We start from the raw sequence: 16,169 nt of genomic DNA, 5'->3' as shown, positions 1-16,169 counted from the left end.
GCAAGCCGCAACAGGTTGCTTTCACACCATTATTATAAGAACAAACCAACCTTTATCCAATTATACCACAATAATTTGAAAATGCATTTTATCATCGCAATAGCATTTATTTAACAAAAATGATATTATTTAGATAACAAATTCGACTATTCATATCATGGTCATGGTCATTATTTTTGTGAAACGGTTAGCCGTCTCCTTTGCCAAAGCCAACCTGAATAAAGTATAGCGCCAGCGGTGTCTTTGGACACTAACAACCAACTGACCAATTAGAATTGTTACAGAACCATTGTAACCAATTGCAATCGAGAATTATGACTTTGATGGTAAATCCGGTAGTTTTTTCTTGTGTACGCATGTCACCTGAAGTGTCAAACATAATGGTGGCTGATATTTTTGTTAATTTTAGATGTTAATTTCGTGATTTCTTCCGTAATTAGTGAGTGTTAGTAGCTAATAATATTGTTATAATTAAATACATGTTGGCTTTTCCCTGTACCTGTGGATTATTATGAATTAAACAACATTATGAGACGAGGTCATTCTGGCATCGGAGGTTGGCGAAATGAAAATCCAAGGCATTTTAGACCCAGGGGGAGCGGTTTCAGACCCTCTAGAGGCTATGGCCTTATGGATACACCCAGGTAAAAACTTTGAGATCACTTCGCTAAGTAGAATAAGCAATAATTGCATTGCATCATTTTGCGCGCCTAATGTCCAATTGACTACATAAACATAATAGCAAAGTAATAGCATCATCCATTGGTAGAATTTGATACTATGTAACTTGATAATCTTAGTTATTGTTACTAGGTATATTAGAATAGTCGATTTCATTGAAGTATGGTCTTAACATGAGGTTACTTATTTTGCTGACTTGCAATTACAGGTTCCCGCCACTGGGGCCACGACTTCCCAGAGGGCCGCCTCCTTTCGCCAATCAACTTAATGCGCCAGACTTGCGTTCCTCTGACCATCATGACAGAAGAAGGGATAATCGGCCCGGCAATCAGTACAGATTACAAGATAGGACCCATCATCCAAACCAAAGATCAGTGTTTCCTTTAGTTGATCGTTTAAGGCAATCAAGTGATCATGTTAACCCATACCAAGATCAAAACTATTATGAGAATACTCAACGAGATCCACACATCAATAGCATGGGTGATATTGACGACCGACCCGCAAGCCAGCCCTCAAACCTTGAATCTTTTAGAGGACGACCAGCCTGGTCACACACTCCTGACATCCGTAGATACTTCATCGATAACAGGAGTCAGAATCAGTATCATAAATCAAATAAACAATATGACAAATTGGACAGTAATAAACTACCAATTCTTGAATATGATGGGCATAGACCACCTTCTTCAGATCATTATGGTGGAAATTCCAGTTCATCAATTGACACCTCAAACAGCTTCAGCCGATCCATAGACGATACTGTTGATATTGTGAGAAGGCGGTTACAAAATCGTAGTGAATCACAATCTTCTAGGGACCAAGTTATTGACCACAAGGATGAAGATCTACGATTACCCTCTACCTCACAAAGCTACCAAAATCCATCAGAGCCACAGCCTGTCAAAAAAAGAATGCAGAGGCAAAGACACAGGAATGTTGACTCTAACTGTGACAAAATGAAAACTAAAATTGTTCATGAACTATTTAAAATGGACAAAGGCAGAATTCATAAATTGATGGACAACCCCAGCTCGTCAACTAAGTTTGAATATGCCATAAGCAGTTTGATAACCGAATCACAAAATAGCTTGAATAAGCATATGAGATCTGTTGCAGAGAAATCATTGAGCACCAGTGAAGATTTCATCCGTAACGATAAGAACACAATTTACGAGGATACCTTTATGAAGCAAATGCAATATATTTTGGACCCTCAAGATACTGTCTTGTTGGAGGATATTAAGCCACTTGTTATGGAAGAGCTTAGTAAAGTATTGCAACTAAATGAGTACGATCAACCGTTCCAAGTGGCAGATGAACATCAGCAGCCACATTTCCCACCAGTGCAAGAGCAGCAAATTTATGAAGACTATAACCCCAATCAAAATTATGACTACAACCCTAATCAAAGCTATCACTACCAAGATTATGAAAATACCTATTACGATCAAGTCAACTCTCCAGCTGCTTTTGAAGATTTTAATACATCAAACAGTAATGTCCAGACACCATTGCAATTTTCTCCAGAGCCAGAAGAAAAACCACAACTTTTGTTTGAAAGAAGGTCCAAGAAAAAAAGTGCTGATAACAGTCTTGAAAGAAGTTATAGTTCAGAAGAGAGATCACTGTCAAGAACACACTCAAAAGATCATATTCAACAGGATGTTAGAGATTCTAAGGAGAATTTGCCTACATTTGCTGAAGAAAGGAGGCCGTCAAGGCGAAGTAGGGATAGTAGGCACAGTGAGGACAAAAGTAAAGACACGGAACCACAAGTGCCTCTCTTTGATACAAATGCAGAACAATTTTCAGAAGAAGACGATCCATTTGCGGAACTTGACAAACAGTACCATGTTGCAGTTGATCATACTTTCATGGACACTTATGAATTATCAAGCCCACAGCAAACACCATCTCGCAACACTCCTAAAAACAACTCAACTGACAACAATTATTTGACTGACAAATCCCAAACTCCAACCAAACCTACTGTTAGCATAAAACAAGAAATCGACAATCAGTTGCTTGACATGGCGAAGTCGCCTATAAAACTGACATTTGTTAACAAGAATGGTTCAGAAGCTGCACATAAATCTAGAAAGAGCTCTGTGACAGTTAAAAGAGAACCGTCACCTACTCGAGAAACTTTTGTAAGTAGTGAACCGAAAATACCGCCGCTTAAACACGGGGGTAATGCAGAATCTACAAAAGAAAGTAAAAAAGAGACCGAAAAATCAGAAAATACTGAAGTATCATCTAAATCATCAGTATCAACTAGTTCGCGCAAAAGATCAATAGATCAAAGACCTTCTCACCGAAAAGAAAAACGCAAGAAAAGCGAAACATCTCAATCTGACACTGACCAACAAACAGTAAATAAGAGTAGTTTATTTAATGTTTATGATAGTGTAAGTAAAGACAAAAAGCAATATTCAGAAACAGCTAAGGTAGTTTCTAATTTTAATATTTCAAAGAATGACAGTAGCAAAGAAGTCCCCAAAAAAGTTGATCCTGAGGATAAGAGTTATTCTGACAAATATGTCAGACGGAAAGAACCACAAAGGAAAAAAGATGGCGAAGAAAAGAAGAGGCAGCGTTCAATTTCCTCTAGTCATTCCATTGTGAGCCCAAAAGACAGTGCCCATAGTACACATGCAAATAAATCAGAGTCTAAAAAGAAACTTCAAAGTATAGACATGTTCGTTGAACAGCCGCGAAAGCCAGCGTCTGTGCATCAAGCACATAGAAACACTGCTTTGTCCCCAAATACTCCACTCAAGAGCATAGACTTAAGTAAATCCAAGCAAACTCCCAAAAATTACTCCAGCCGAAAGTTTACCCCACAAACTGTGGGGATACATGCAAGTGAGAGAGTGCAGTCTGGGCATAAGAAGTTCCAAGTAAAAGAAACTCAAACCAATGAAAGCAAGAGTTCTACTTCACGGTTTTGCCAAACTGAAAAGAAAAAGACCCATGCAAAAGCTGTGCAGACTGATCATGTCAAAATAGATAAACCAAGCAAAACCACAGATGCCTTTGAAAGGATGAAGGAGATTGATTTGGAAATACAGGTTTTGTTGCAAGAAAAGTTTAAACTGTACAGTTCATTAGAATCAAATGCTTCATGTCCTAACACCATGCAAGCTACTTTGGGAATGACAGTATTGAATGTACCTATAACTGAAGAACCAGTGAGTAATGTAGATAGCACAAGCACCTCAGAGGAGGATGCTATTGTTGAGGACTTCACCAGTATACCAGTTGAAGAATTAGAGCAAATTGCAATGGAGAGTGTTGAACATACCAGTAAACAATCAGAAAAACGGACAAGGCGAAACAAAGTGCTGGCTGAAAGTAGGCAAAGCTCTGCCAGTCCCACTGTCAAGAGGAGTAACCGCAAAGCGAAAACTCCTAACATTTCCCTCTTAGAACAGATTATAACTGACGATAGACCTATAGAAGACATAATATCCCTCGACGACTATGAAAAGACACCAGTGAAGTCGAAAAAGAAAGGAGCGAAGCAGACAGCAAAGAAAAAAGAACCTAAGAGGAACAAACCAATGTCAAAACAGGTGTTAACCAATTTGTTATTATTCTATGGTATAAAAGAGTGTTATGTTCTTTTAGAACGTAATGACTTTAGCATGTACCAAAACAAAACTGATTATGATCAAGAGCTTAGTACTGTTATCGAAGAGTCTGTAAATGAAGAGAAAGAATCTGAGAAAGCAGAAGTGGTGCCTGAGGTACAGGTTGAAGTTGACAGAAAATCTGATGTTCACAAAAATGAGGAAGATACCGCGGCTTCCGCGGTAGAAACTGTAGTAGTCGAAGATACTGTTGTAGAAAACGACTTACAGATAGATATGATGGATGTTTCGGAAGACATAATCATTGGCGATATATGCGAGGTCAAATCCGGTGAAGATAAAGAAGCCGATAGAATGGGGATTGCAATAAATGAGGATATAATACTCGACAACAGCCAGGCAACAGTGCCTACGGTGTACGACAGTCCGTTGGAGAGTGTATGCAGGATGTATGACTACTCTACGGACGAAAACCTCCGGCGAGACTCGATTACCGTCACTGGCCGTGACGCAGTACTCGCTATAGAAGTAAGTTCAAAGATTTTACATTACAATAATTAAATACTTCTTGGTTTTCATAGCTTAGTTATGTACCTATTGGAATCCAATTAGATAACAATGTAAACCAAATAGTCAAATCAAAGTTTCTTTTAATTTTCCGCACATGAATAGAAATGTGATTTCTCTTGACTTCAAGATTCTTCATACAAATTAGTAATTAGGCCCAACTTTCGACCGACTAAAAGTCTGTAGGGGTGTCTAAACATTTTCGAACATTTCCTTATCTTAATCCAAAAATGCTCACAAACATTGGCAATGTTGCCTTACTAATTCAACAATTTACCCTCCACAGCCGATAGACAACAACTTCATCGCAGCGTGCCTGGACGGCAACGTGTATTACTATAGCAACGACGGCCAGCTGCTGTCTACCCTCAAGGGGTCCAACCTGGCGGTGACGTGTCTGACCATCGTCAGGGGGAAGTACGAAACCACGGTGTATACCGGCTCGCTCGACTCCAGGATACGGTATTATGATTTGGAGGTATGATAATGTTTTTCAAATGTTTCAGTAACGTTTTTACTCAATTCTTCTTTTCAAAGTAGAAATATTATGGCATCCTATGTAAATGGACGTCCACCCACAATGTGGACCGACGACCTGATAAAGATAGCAGGAAGGCGCTGGATGCAGGCCGCTACCAACCGTGCGATGTGGAAGTCGTTGGTGAGGCCTATGTTTAGCGGTGGACGTCCTGTGGCTGAAATGATGATGATGTTTCTATGTATTTGTATTAGGTGCCACTTTACAACAAAAATAGACTATACACTAATCTTTATTGTAAAATACATCAACATGGCCCACAGTCAAATAAAGTGGCAGTGGGCGGGTCAAATATTTCGTAGATTGCCGTTGGGGCAGAAAAGTTCTCGAGTGGCGACCACGGCAAGATCGTAGGCAGGCTTCACACTCGCGACCAAAGATATCTGGTGAAAGTCGCTGACAGCACAGGCTCTGTTGTCGAAACCCTTGGGGAAGCCTTTGTCCTTTGACTGAAACTAATAGTCGGTACCAGTATAAAAATGTATTGTTTCAGACTGGTATGGAGAAAGGGCCAGAGTGCAATGTGCTCAGTCCTATACAGACCATGGACCGAGCTTGGGACACCATATTTGTGGGGACAAGGACAGGGTTTGTCTTGCAGTTTGAATGTAAGGTAAGAAAATAACAATCATAGCTATGTGTTTTTTTTTGTGCAATAGATTAGTTAGGTCATGAAGTTGATTGTTTTTCTAATGCCAATAGATTTTCACACATGGTCATCGATTTTTTCACATTCTTAACTATCACAAGTTTGCTTGCTGACCATCACACCTTACAGATCATCTCTCTTTTTTAATACAAACCTAAGCGGACAATGTAAACAGCCTCTATACCAGGGGTGGCCAACCGGTCGATCGCGACTATTAGTCCAGTTAATCGTAGCAAGGCAAAAAATACTACATTTTTGTGTACTAAACTATGCTGTTTCATTTAAGATTTCAAGAAGTATGTAAGTGGTAGATCGCCCAAGGTTTCGTTAGTAATCAGTAGATATTATTTCTAATTAAGTTGGCCACCCCTGCTCTATACTGTGTGACAAATTAAATAATAAGCAATAAGAGTGCCTAAATTATATCATTTCAATGCATTTCTTTTATTTGTCACTTCTGTTGATATCCAATAAAAAGTATCAATCTATAATTTCAGAACAACATGTTAATCCCAGTGAGCACCGTCAAATTCTCCGACCAGTCGATCCTGGCTCTTCGGGCAATGAAGGAGGGACCGCGCAAGGTTCTGCTCGTGGCCGCTCGCTTTGAGGACGTGACAGTAAAGGACGCGCAGACCGGTCTATTGTTGAGGACGCTGGAGGGGCCCAAGATGACCGTGTACACGCTGCTGTATGAAGAAGGCAAGGTGTATTGCGGGACCAGCAGCCATCAGATACACGTTTTTGATTATACTGTGAGTATCAATATCATCATTATAATTTTCGGGTCATTTAGTCTACTGCAGGAGTATGGTCCCCTCTAATTTAATACTCTATTACTAGACACAAATTAAGGATTTGGCTAACACTTCCCTAACTGTTCAAATGTGTTGGGCAGGCCTGATGTTCGCATATTTCTCCCTTAGAGTAGGCGCACACCGTTGATTTTTCGTCGGCCGATAGTTTAGTCGGGCAGTTGATCAGTATGGGCATGTATGGGAGTGCGCACACTACGCCGATTCGATTTGGCCGATTCTTCATACAAAATAAAATCGGGCCCAACTATCGGCCAACTAAAAATCAACGGTGTGCGCCTACTCTTAATCATCTCTTACGACATTCACGGGAAGAGTGGGATGATTCTATTCTACAAAAGGAGTGGACAATATTTCCCACTTTCCATTACACAAGCCTCCAGTTTGAATAGTCTTTTCGTCAGTAAATACTTACTTCAAACTCTTTCAACACAGATAGGGTAAACCGATAGTTATTGGGCGCTGCCAATCATTGGAAACCTTTGAAATTTCATAAAATCAATGAAATGATTCCTTCAAATGCAAATTAGCTCTTAGTTGTTGAAATAGAAATGCTATTTTTAATTTAATAAATAACTGTCCAATAACTCCTTTAAGTGTCCAATGACTGGCAGTTTACCCTAGTTTCAGAAGTTTCACTATTCGATCCGCCGCGCTAGCGTCATCTAGCGGATAAATCTGTGGATCCCCATTAATTATTGATTGTTTTGTCCCCAGAGCGGCTCGCACACGGGCATCCACGAGGGCGGCAAGGGCACCGTGTGCATCCGCGTCACCGGCGGCCTGCTGTTCGCCGGCTGCTACGACGGCTGCGTCTACATCTACCGCGACGGCGAGCCGCGCCCGCTGGCCCAGCTGCGCGGGCCCGGCCTCATGCTGCTGTCGCTGGCCGTGCTGGGCAGCAAGGTGAGACGGGGGCCACGGGGGGCCACTACGACGGCTGCGTCTACATCTACCGCGACGGCGAGCCGCGCCCGCTGGCCCAGCTGCGCGGGCCCGGCCTCATGCTGCTGTCGCTGGCCGTGCTGGGCAGCAAGGTGAGACTGGGGCCACGGGGGCCACGGGGGGCCACTACGACGGCTGCGTCTACATCTACCGCGACGGCGAGCCGCGCCCGCTGGCCCAGCTGCGCGGGCCCGGCCTCATGCTGCTGTCGCTGGCCGTGCTGGGCAGCAAGGTGAGACTGGGGCCACGGGGGCCACGGGGGGCCACTACGACGGCTGCGTCTACATCTACCGCGACGGCGAGCCGCGCCCGCTGGCCCAGCTGCGCGGGCCCGGCCTCATGCTGCTGTCGCTGGCCGTGCTGGGCAGCAAGGTGAGACTGGGGCCACGGGGGCCACGGGGGGCCACTACGACGGCTGCGTCTACATCTACCGCGACGGCGAGCCGCGCCCGCTGGCCCAGCTGCGCGGGCCCGGCCTCATGCTGCTGTCGCTGGCCGTGCTGGGCAGCAAGGTGAGACTGGGGCCACGGGGGCCATGGGGGGCCACTACGACGGCTGCGTCTACATCTACCGCGACGGCGAGCCGCGCCCGCTGGCCCAGCTGCGCGGGCCCGGCCTCATGCTGCTGTCGCTGGCCGTGCTGGGCAGCAAGGTGAGCCCGGGGGCCATGGGGGGCCACTGCGGCGGCCGCGTCTACATCTACCGCGACGGCCAGCCGCGCCCGCTGGCCCAGCTGCGCGGGCCCGGCCTCATGCTGCTGTCGCTGGCCGTGCTGGGCAGCAAGGTGAGCCCGGGGGCCACGGGGGGCCATGGGGGCCACTGCGGCGGCCGCGTGTACATCTACCGCGACGGCGAGCCGCGCCCGCTGGCCCAGCTGCGCGGGCCCGGCCTCATGCTGCTGTCGCTGGCCGTGCTAGGCAGCAAGGTGAGACGGGGGCCATGGGGGCCACTACGACGGCTGCGTGTACATCTACGGCGATCATCGTTTTAGCCCATTCTTTCCCAAAGTGGGCGATAACGCCCCCTTGTGGGCGCTGCAGGCTTAAAGGGGGGCGGTAAGGACCCAGAAAAAAAATGGGGACGTTTTTTAGAGGCTTGGGAGACGTCATTTACTAGGAGGACTCTTAGACACCGACTGAGCACTCGACTACAAATGGGGGCGCTAAAAAGAATTTATTCTCAAAGTGGGCAGTAGACAAAATAAGTTAGGGAACCGCTGTTTTAGCCAAAGGACGTCCACTACTGAACATAGAACTTCACCAAAGAATTTCAGATTGTCTACTAATAACAATTACATTTTATTTAAATGTATTCCTACGCCTTCTTGTCCCTAATTTATTATTCTCTCTATAATTGTCATTAATTTGTTCATTTTTGTTACAGATTATCGCGGGATATAAAGATAGGAGTTTGTTCATATGGAAGATTCCACTTAGCATACTACAAGAAATGATTTTATAAACTATCTGGGTGTCTTAGATGAAATCTCACCTATTGTTTTGTTACTGTAACTATTCACCTATTTTCTAGTATGTACCTATCTTGTAAATAAAGCAGATGTTTAACATATTTATGCTTTTTTTATTGATTTTATACAGTGAGTATTTATTATCTTGTCAACCAATGCCAGCGTATTGTCTAAAGGTCCTTACATGGACAGTAATCCGAGCACGGATGGTTATATTTGTAGTTTAAAAACGTAGTGTAAAACACCGCTGCATTAAGGCCGGGTAACAGAGAAAATGGCGAAAATGAGGTTTTCATTTTTCATTTTTGAGGTACTAAACAGTAAAATAAAAGGCTAAGATTTTTTTTGGGCATAGTTGAGGATATTTTCTAGGGCTATTAACGGATGGAAACACGATTTGATGAAGTTGACTCGATAGAATAAATTCCCAAAGTTACCTCTATTCGTTTTCTAATTATGGTNTTACATTCTTCGTTAGGCACTGGGTAGATTTTTTACGGGATAATTGTTATGGCCAATGTCACTATTTTGTCTATCTGTTATGATTTTTGATTTCATAGATTTCAATACCCATTGAAAATACTAGCAATACTAGTAATCATAATACTGTAAAACTGGCTACTATTCTACATTATAAAACTAGCAGCTAGTTTGTCCTTGGTTATTAACAGCAGCACCTCATCATGTACTCGTAGTCGTGGCAGAGCCCGTGAAGGTTCAGGGGGCACTGCAGGAACTGGGGACACATCACTGGTAGACGATCTGTAAACATTCATACTATCATTATGAATACAATAATACAATATACCGAGACGGTAGTGCGGGCTACACGCATGCGGAACGTAAAAACGTATGAATGCGCGTGCCGATATCCGCATCACAGGAAAATAGTATTTTGTGCCTTTGGCCTACCAGAAGGGTAGGGGAGGCCTGTTACATATTTCTCACCACCCACGTACCTGATGCGTAGGCGCAGCCGCAACAGTACCCGTGGATGATGGCTTCGTCATCTTCACAGCTCTTGGGCGGGCAGCCATTGCACCACATCCCGATGCCGAGCCATGGCACGTTCCCTGGGAATTAATAGTACAAGTTTTACAAAACAATAAAACTTGTATTATTGAGCAGAGACGATGCACAGCATCTGGTGAGAGAGATGCNTTGACTCACGCACGCGTATTCTTGTGTATGATGGAAGAAAATAAAGAAAATGGTGTACCTACTAAATACTGTGCAGTATTTAGCTGCCTAAATAATAATAAAAACACAGAATGTACTTTTTTTAGTTGCCTCAAGCCACTGAGAGGTAAATAAGTAGTTAATATTATACATGATAATTCATGCTAAATCATGTACTTATTTCCTCCGCCATTTTCCGCAGTTTGGCACCTCACGTCACATCATTTTGCCGAAGTCAGCCCTATAGCTTCGGCGCAGTGCCGATCACTGACGTTTGTCAACAAAATGGTGCTTGACTCTTGAGACAGGCTAAATTACACCATATTGTTAATGACATTGAGCATACATTTTTTTAAATACCTTCGCGAAGTAAAACTTCTGTACGTAGTACTTATTATTATTCTGTGGATCTGTGGTGATACCCATAGATAAAAATAAAAGGGAAAAACGCCTTTATTAATATGAAGCAGTGTATTCAGTATTGCTCATCAAATGTGCCAACCAATTACTCTTACCCACAAGAAGTGACAGGACCTTACGCGCCACTGGTGATTTTGCTAAGATAGTGGCACCAACTGGTTAGTGCCTAAGCGGTAGGACTGAGAATGACTAAGTATCGCGGTGTTTATAAATGGTGAACCGAACGTGAAAGAACCTAGCGTGAATCACCTTGATGACAACGAGTAACGACATAGTTCACTCTTTATTATTAGTTACTGGGATACTCTTTGACTCTTTGGCAACCTTACGAAACTTGCATAAACTGACTGTATGTTTTGTTCCAGGTGGAAATCAGGCCAATGATGTACCTGGCACTAACCTACGACCACAGACTGATAGACGGGCGCGAAGCAGTGCTGTTCCTAAGGAAAGTGAAAGCAGGAGTCGAGGATCCTACGTCCATCTTAGCGGGGGTGTAGTGTTGGACGCTTACTAAAATATGTGCTAAGTCAACTACCACTATGTTAGTGCGCTGTAGAATAATAACAGAATTTTGGTGCTTTTTTGGGTCGAACGTTTTGCGATAATAGCAGTTCAGTGCTTGTGGACACAAACATTTATGACGAATTTTATTTCGTGATTATTTCGTCAGGATTCATTTTTAAGTATTTTTCGGGGGTTTCATCTACTACTTAATTAAGCTGATTCTATCATCGGTTTTTATAGCGATAGTCACAGAAATGGCCCACTACCTCGAAAATCACAGAAAATACAGAAATGGGACTTTGAGAGCGAAGCTAGCTTACCTAGCTTTTCTTTCGTTGCAAAGTTGCACTATTTTTATGTAACACGTGTCAACCTAATTTCTAATTTGCAGTATTTTCGTAGACCTACTTACTTATTTCTACTGAACCTTTATCTTTTTATTTAGTTTACACTGTCAGGATAATCCTAACAATACCTACTTGTGTTGTGTACTTAATGATATTGATGTTAAATGCGGCAGTAAACATTGTTGTATATTATTTTTGTAAAAATATATAGGGTAAACCAGAGAGTTATTGCCCACTGGTAGTGATTGCCCGCTTTAAGAATAATATTGTCAGGTGCTGACTTTGAATCACTCTAGTTAGATTTGAATTTACTAAGTAGATGGCTCCGTGATTNCGGCATTTCATAGAGCAGCGAGCGTTTATGAACTGACGACGCCGTTTGTAAAATGCGGAATCATACAATTTGCCTGCGACATATCCATGACATCCTATGTAAATGGACGTCCACCCACAAGGACGACGAAGGTAGCAGGAAGGCACTGGATGCAGGCCGCTACCAACGGTGGACATCCTGTGGCTGAAATGATGATGATGATCCTATCTATTTTTATTATTATGTATTATTAGGTGCCACTTAACAACAAAAATATACTATACACTAATCTTTATTGTAAAATACATAAAGATGGCCCACAGAATTGCCAAATTAAGTGGCAGTTGGCGGAGCAAATAACTCGTAGATCGCCGTTGGAGCACAAAAGTACTGGAATAGCGACCATGGTAAGAAGGCCTAAGCAAGCCTCTCAAGCGATCTGGTGAAAGTCGCTGACAGCACAGGATCTGTCGTTGTCGAAACCCTTGGGAACCTTTGTCCTTTGACTGAAACTATAATAGTTGGTACCAGTATAAAATGTATTGTTTCAGACTGGTATGGAGAAAGGGCCAGAGTGCAATGTGCTCAGTCCTATACAGACCATGGACCGAGCTTGGGACACCATATTTGTGGGGACAAGGACAGGGTTTGTCTTGCAGTTTGAATGTAAGGTAAGGAAATAACAATCATAGCTATATGTTTATTTATTTTCATTTTTCTGAAATAATTTAGTTAGAGGTCATGAAATAGATCTTCACACATGGTCATCCAATTTTTCACATTCTTAACTACCTATCACAAGTTTGCTTGTTGACCATCACACCTTCTCACAGATCATCTCTCTTTTTTAATACAAGCCTAAGCGGACAATGTAAACAGCCTCTATTCCAGGGATGGCCAACCGGTCGATCGTGACTATTAGTCCAGTTAATCGTAGCAAGGCAAAAAATACTACATTTTTGTGTACTAAACTATGCTGGTTCATTTAAGATTTCAAGAAGTATGTAAGTGGTAGATCACCCAAGGTTTCGCTAGTAATCAGTAGATCTTATCTAATTAAGTTGGCCACCCCTGCTACTATGTGTGACAAATTAAATAATAAGCAATAAGAGTGCCTAAATTATATCATTTCAATGCATTTCTTTTATTTGTCACTTCTGTTGATATCCAATAAAAAGTATCAATCTATAATTTCAGAACAACATGTTAATCCCAGTGAGCACCGTCAAATTCTCCGACCAGTCGATCCTGGCTCTCCGGGCAATGAAGGAGGGACCGCGCAAGGTTCTGCTCGTGGCCGCTCGCTTTGAGGACGTCACTGTCAAGGACGCCCAAACCGGCCTATTGTTGAGGACGCTGGAGGGGCCTAAGATGACCGTGTACACGCTGCTGTATGAAGAAGGCAAGGTGTATTGCGGGACCAGCAGCCATCAGATACACGTTTTTGATTATACTGTGAGTAATTGAGTATCGATATCATCATTATAATTTTCAGGTCATTTAGTCTCTACTGTAGGAATATCTCTAATTTACTAGACACAAATTGAGGATTTGGCTAACACTTCCCTAATGGTGCGTCCACACTGGGCGAATATGCTCGCGCGGCAAACTCGACATCCTGCTCACTCTGCTCTTGAGCTCATTACTGTTCAAATGTGTTGGGCGGGCCTGATGTTATAATTCTTTTACGACATTCACGGGAAGAGTGAGGATGGTCCTATTCTACAAAAGGAGTAGACAATATTTCCCACTTCCCACTACACAAGCCTCCAGTTTGAATAGTCTTTTCGTCAGTCAATACTTACTTCAAACTATTTCAACATAGATAGCAAAGTTTCAGAAGTGTCACTATCGATCCGCCGCGCTAGCGTCATCTAGCGGACAAATCTGTGGATCCCTATTAATTTAATCTATACTAATATTATAAAGCTGAAGAGTTTGTTTGTTTACTTGAACGCGCTAATCTCAGGAACTACAGGTCCGATTTGAAAAATTCTTTCGGTGTTAGAAAGCCCATTTATCGAGGAAGGTTATAGGCTATATACCATCACGCTACGAGAAATAGACGCAGAGCAACAATGAAAAATGTTGCAAAAACGGGTTTTCACGCGTACGAAGTCGCGGGCACAGCTATTATTGTATACTAGCTTTCCACCCGCGGCTTCGCCCGCGTGGAATTTTGTCTGTCACAGAAAAACTTTATCGCGCGCGTCCCTGTTTCAAAAACCGGGATAAAAACTATCCTATGTTCTTTCCCGGGACTCAAACTATCTCTATGCCAAATTTCATCAAAATCGGTTGCGAGGTTTAAGCGGGAAAGCGTAACAGACAGACAGACAGACAGAGTTACTTTCGCATTTATAATATTAGTTGGGATTTTGTCCACAGAGCGGCTCGCACACGGGCATCCACGAGGGCGGCAAGGGCACCGTGTGCATCCGCGTCACCGGCGGCCTGCTGTTCGCCGGCTGCTACGACGGCTGCGTCTACATCTACCGCGACGGCGAGCCGCGCCCGCTGGCCCAGCTGCGCGGGCCCGGCCTCATGCTGCTGTCGCTGGCCGTGCTGGGCAGCAAGGTGAGCCCGGGGGCCACGGGGGGCCACTGCGACGACCGCGTGTACATCTACCGCGACGGCGAGCCGCGGCGATACACGACGATAACCGTTTTAGCCAAAGGACGTCCTCTGCTGAACATAGAACTTCACCAAATATTTCCAGATGGTCCACTAATAACAATAACAATTTTAAATAAATGTATTCTTGCGCCTTCTTGTCCCTAAGGGCTATATTTCACCGGGACACCATGGCGGCGCAACCAGTCGCCGGCTACCAACAAAATGTATAGAGCTTTGCGCAACCAAGCGGACACCAGGTGAGTAACTCTATAGAGCTGTATACATTTTGTCGGTAGCCGGCGACTGGTTGCGCCGCCATGGTGTCCCGGTGAAATATAGCCCTAATTTATTATTCTCTCTATAATTGGCATTAATTTGTTCATTTTTGTTACAGATTATCGCGGGATATAAAGATAGGAGTTTGTTCATATGGAAGATTCCACTTAGCATACTACAAGAAATGATTTTATAAAATATCTGGGTGTCTTAGATGAAATCTCACCTATTGTTTTGTTACTTGTAACTATTCACCTATTTTCTAGTATGTACCTATCTTGTAAATAAAGCAGATGTTTAACATATTTATGCTTTTTTTTCGTTTCAGCCAAATGACGTCCACTGATCAGCTTTTTTATTGATTTTGTAGTGAGTATATTATCTTTTCAACCAATGCAAGCGTATTATCTAAAGGCCCTTACATGGAGAGAAGTCCGAGCACGGATGGATATATTTATACGTTTAAAAACGTAGTGTAAAACACCGCTGCGTTAAGCAGACCATCCGTTTCGTATGTTTATTCTTTCAAGAAAAGCTATATAAAAGTCGAGAGGTTTCAATATGTCAAATATGGATTCGTTTATTCTCTCTTTTAACTCCAAAATTTAGCCAGGGTCATCGTCATGTATGTATGATGTATGGGCATCTAAACCTAAAATACACCTATTGCTATTTATCGTGTTCATTCTAATCGTGTGGGCAGTACCGACTCGATGAATCATTCAGAGGAAGTTAATTTTAGCATTTTTATAGATTAACACCCCCTTTTTTGCCTGCTTGAAGTACATATAGATGACCCACGCACGCTGAACTGTCCCGCCAAACTCAATGACAGGGGGGCGCTACCATCGTTCAACTATGTGGTTTCAAACATGGCAAAAATCTGAACCAGCGATCCGGTATTGACGGTGGCGCCCCACTGTCAATGTCATCGACAGGACAGTCCAGTCCAGTATTTTGGAACTATAGAACGGAACCACGGAACTCTTATTTCCATATCTCGTTAGCGTNGGGGCAAAGTTTGTATGGGACAAAGTGATTCCTTGGTTCAATCTACTTGAAATTTAGTTTAACAATACCTTAATATAATTCATGAAAGACGTGTGGAACGGGTAGAAAGTAATTTTGGCGGTCATTTTCTTCGAAGTTGATATCAATACTACTTAGTGCCTTTGATTTAATTACTTTTTATTTTTACAAGTGTTTGAAAAATCCATTTCAGATTTTGTTCAATGTCAAGTGAAATCTCAAA

General features: G+C 42.9%; 3 protein-coding genes across 3 annotated transcripts; 2 read left to right on the top strand and 1 right to left on the bottom strand.

Annotated features, from left to right (window-relative positions):
• Positions 1-343: 343 nt before the first annotated feature.
• On the top strand, positions 344-9,362 carry LOC114364494 (zinc finger protein 106-like). Its single transcript, XM_028320669.1, has 7 exons — positions 344-644; positions 890-4,805; positions 5,131-5,322; positions 5,876-5,995; positions 6,529-6,786; positions 7,564-7,752; positions 9,175-9,362. Exons 1-7 carry the CDS (start codon positions 529-531, stop codon positions 9,250-9,252), a joined length of 4,869 nt encoding a protein of 1,622 aa, XP_028176470.1. The 5' UTR covers positions 344-528; the 3' UTR covers positions 9,253-9,362.
• A 382-nt stretch (positions 9,363-9,744) lies between these two features.
• On the bottom strand, positions 9,745-10,864 carry LOC114364507 (uncharacterized). Its single transcript, XM_028320688.1, has 3 exons — positions 10,861-10,864; positions 10,219-10,332; positions 9,745-10,021 (listed from the first exon to the last, which is right to left on the bottom strand). The coding sequence occupies exons 1-3, from the start codon at positions 10,862-10,864 to the stop codon at positions 9,924-9,926; spliced, it is 216 nt and encodes a 71-aa protein (XP_028176489.1). The 3' UTR covers positions 9,745-9,923.
• A 1,690-nt stretch (positions 10,865-12,554) lies between these two features.
• LOC114364491 (zinc finger protein 106-like) lies at positions 12,555-15,206 on the top strand. The gene is made up of 4 exons (XM_028320667.1): positions 12,555-12,696; positions 13,223-13,480; positions 14,414-14,602; positions 15,036-15,206. The coding sequence occupies exons 1-4, from the start codon at positions 12,583-12,585 to the stop codon at positions 15,111-15,113; spliced, it is 639 nt and encodes a 212-aa protein (XP_028176468.1). The 5' UTR covers positions 12,555-12,582; the 3' UTR covers positions 15,114-15,206.
• The last annotated feature ends 963 nt before the right edge of the window (positions 15,207-16,169 follow it).

Source organism: Ostrinia furnacalis, unplaced genomic scaffold (assembly GCF_004193835.3).
Source record: "Ostrinia furnacalis isolate ACB-3 unplaced genomic scaffold, ASM419383v2 OfSCF7446, whole genome shotgun sequence".
Taxonomy (NCBI): Eukaryota; Metazoa; Arthropoda; class Insecta; order Lepidoptera; family Crambidae; genus Ostrinia; species Ostrinia furnacalis.
Note: the sequence above shows the minus strand (reverse complement) of the source record. Positions and strands in the feature narration are given on the sequence as shown.